The sequence below is a fragment of the Aplidium turbinatum genome, chromosome 2, assembly GCF_918807975.1.
Source record: "Aplidium turbinatum chromosome 2, kaAplTurb1.1, whole genome shotgun sequence".
Lineage (NCBI taxonomy): Eukaryota > Metazoa > Chordata > Ascidiacea > Aplousobranchia > Polyclinidae > Aplidium > Aplidium turbinatum.
Genome location: NC_137473.1, coordinates 55,664,906 through 55,666,442, shown reverse-complemented (window position 1 = coordinate 55,666,442; position 1,537 = coordinate 55,664,906). Strand labels below are relative to the sequence as shown.

Sequence of the window (1,537 nt, the reverse complement as noted above, 5' to 3'; positions counted from 1 at the left end):
TTATGATGAACACAACTTCTGCAGATGGTGCAAAATATTGAATTATTCCTAACGCCCGTCTACACACGCCGCATGGAAATTTTCAGATATCCTTCTTTAAACAGTTAACATTACGATGTAGGGCCTTAGTCTATTTTTATGTTAACACGAAGTCCATGTGACTCCAGATCGACCTTCCAAGCAGAAAATTTTTGCACCAGAAGAGAGTCAGCAACTATGACTAGACCATCAGCACACAGCAATTCATATGGGCATCATTTGCAAAACTCACGAGATAGAGCTTCCATGACAATCACAAATAACAAAGGGCTCAAAACTGACCCTTGGTGCACTACAACAGTGACATCAAACTCAGGACTATGACTACCGTTTATTCGAATGCTAGATTTTTCTGAATGATACACGGCTTGAACATTCTGAACAATCCATTCCTCAACAACCAGCCTCATTGTCTACTACAGCACCTCTCTCGACACATGATCAAACGCAAAGTAAATTACAGGTCTTTTTGCTTCATGTAGGTTACTTTTCCTGAAGTTGCCTAAGCATAAATACAGCATCTGTAGTCCCACGTCCTGGCATAAAGCCAAACTGCATGGAGTCAATAGTCACATGTTGTCTGATAATAATTGGCTCAAGCATACCTTCGGCAACTTTCATGACTTGGTCTAGTAAATTCAGGCCTCCGTAGTAGCCTTTTTCGAGAGCATCCTTCTTTCCTTTATAACAGTTGATAATATAGGAGAAGCTCCAGTCACTCGGCATTTGTCTCTTCCGGATGCAGGCATTAACAAGCTTGGTAATAAGGTCAACAGTGGTCTCACCACCAGCATGAATCCTTTCCACTATTCCCGATGGGCCAGCCGCATTCTTGTTTTTCATAGCCATACCTGATTGACCGCTTTCGTAACCTTATCACTGTCAATCCAGGGGTGAACCTCAATAGATAGCACAGAACTGAGACTGCTTGCGTCCCATGGGAACTCAACATTCAGAAGTCTGTCGTGGTGGCTCTGCCATGCAATCAGCTTTATCAGCATCTGAGAAGTAATGCTGCCATCGTCCCCTTTGATACACTTTTCATTCACAACATCTTGATTTTCTTTCTTGATTTAAAGAGCAAGTTTGATATTTCTCTTGTCAGCCATGTTGAGATCACTAAACTACTCTCGCTGAGCCTTTTTCTTTGCATAATATATTGCAGATTTTGCAGCTCTCTTAGCTACAAGGTAGACTTCTTTACTTCCACCTGCCATGCTTTCCAGAGCTTAGGCTCTTTCACTGCAGCCTCAAGCTTCATTCCACCACTAGGTCTCTCAATGTTTGGCGGGTCTGCTACTATTCGGCGAGTCCGATTCGGCGAGTCCGATTCGACTAGTCCGATTCGGCGAGTTCCCTATTCGGCGAGAGCCCTTTTCGGCGAGTGCCCTATTCGGCGAGTTTTTGAAATTTTTAAAAGAAAATTATCGGGTACCGTAGCTTAATTACGATTGCCGTTTTTACATCGTTTTAACGTCGCTAAACGTTGAAATCGTGC

At 43.0% G+C, this 1,537-nt stretch overlaps 1 protein-coding gene across 1 annotated transcript; it reads right to left on the bottom strand.

Annotated features, from left to right (window-relative positions):
- Positions 1-522: 522 nt before the first annotated feature.
- On the bottom strand, positions 523-888 carry LOC145764453 (uncharacterized). The gene has a single exon (XM_082576067.1). It carries the CDS (start codon positions 886-888, stop codon positions 523-525), a length of 366 nt encoding a protein of 121 aa, XP_082432193.1.
- Between the last annotated feature and the right edge of the window lie 649 nt (positions 889-1,537).

Coding starts and splice junctions, on each gene's coding strand:
- LOC145764453 (XM_082576067.1), bottom strand. CDS start 888: ATGGCTATGAAAAACAAGAATGCGGCTGGCCCATCGGGAATAGTGGAA.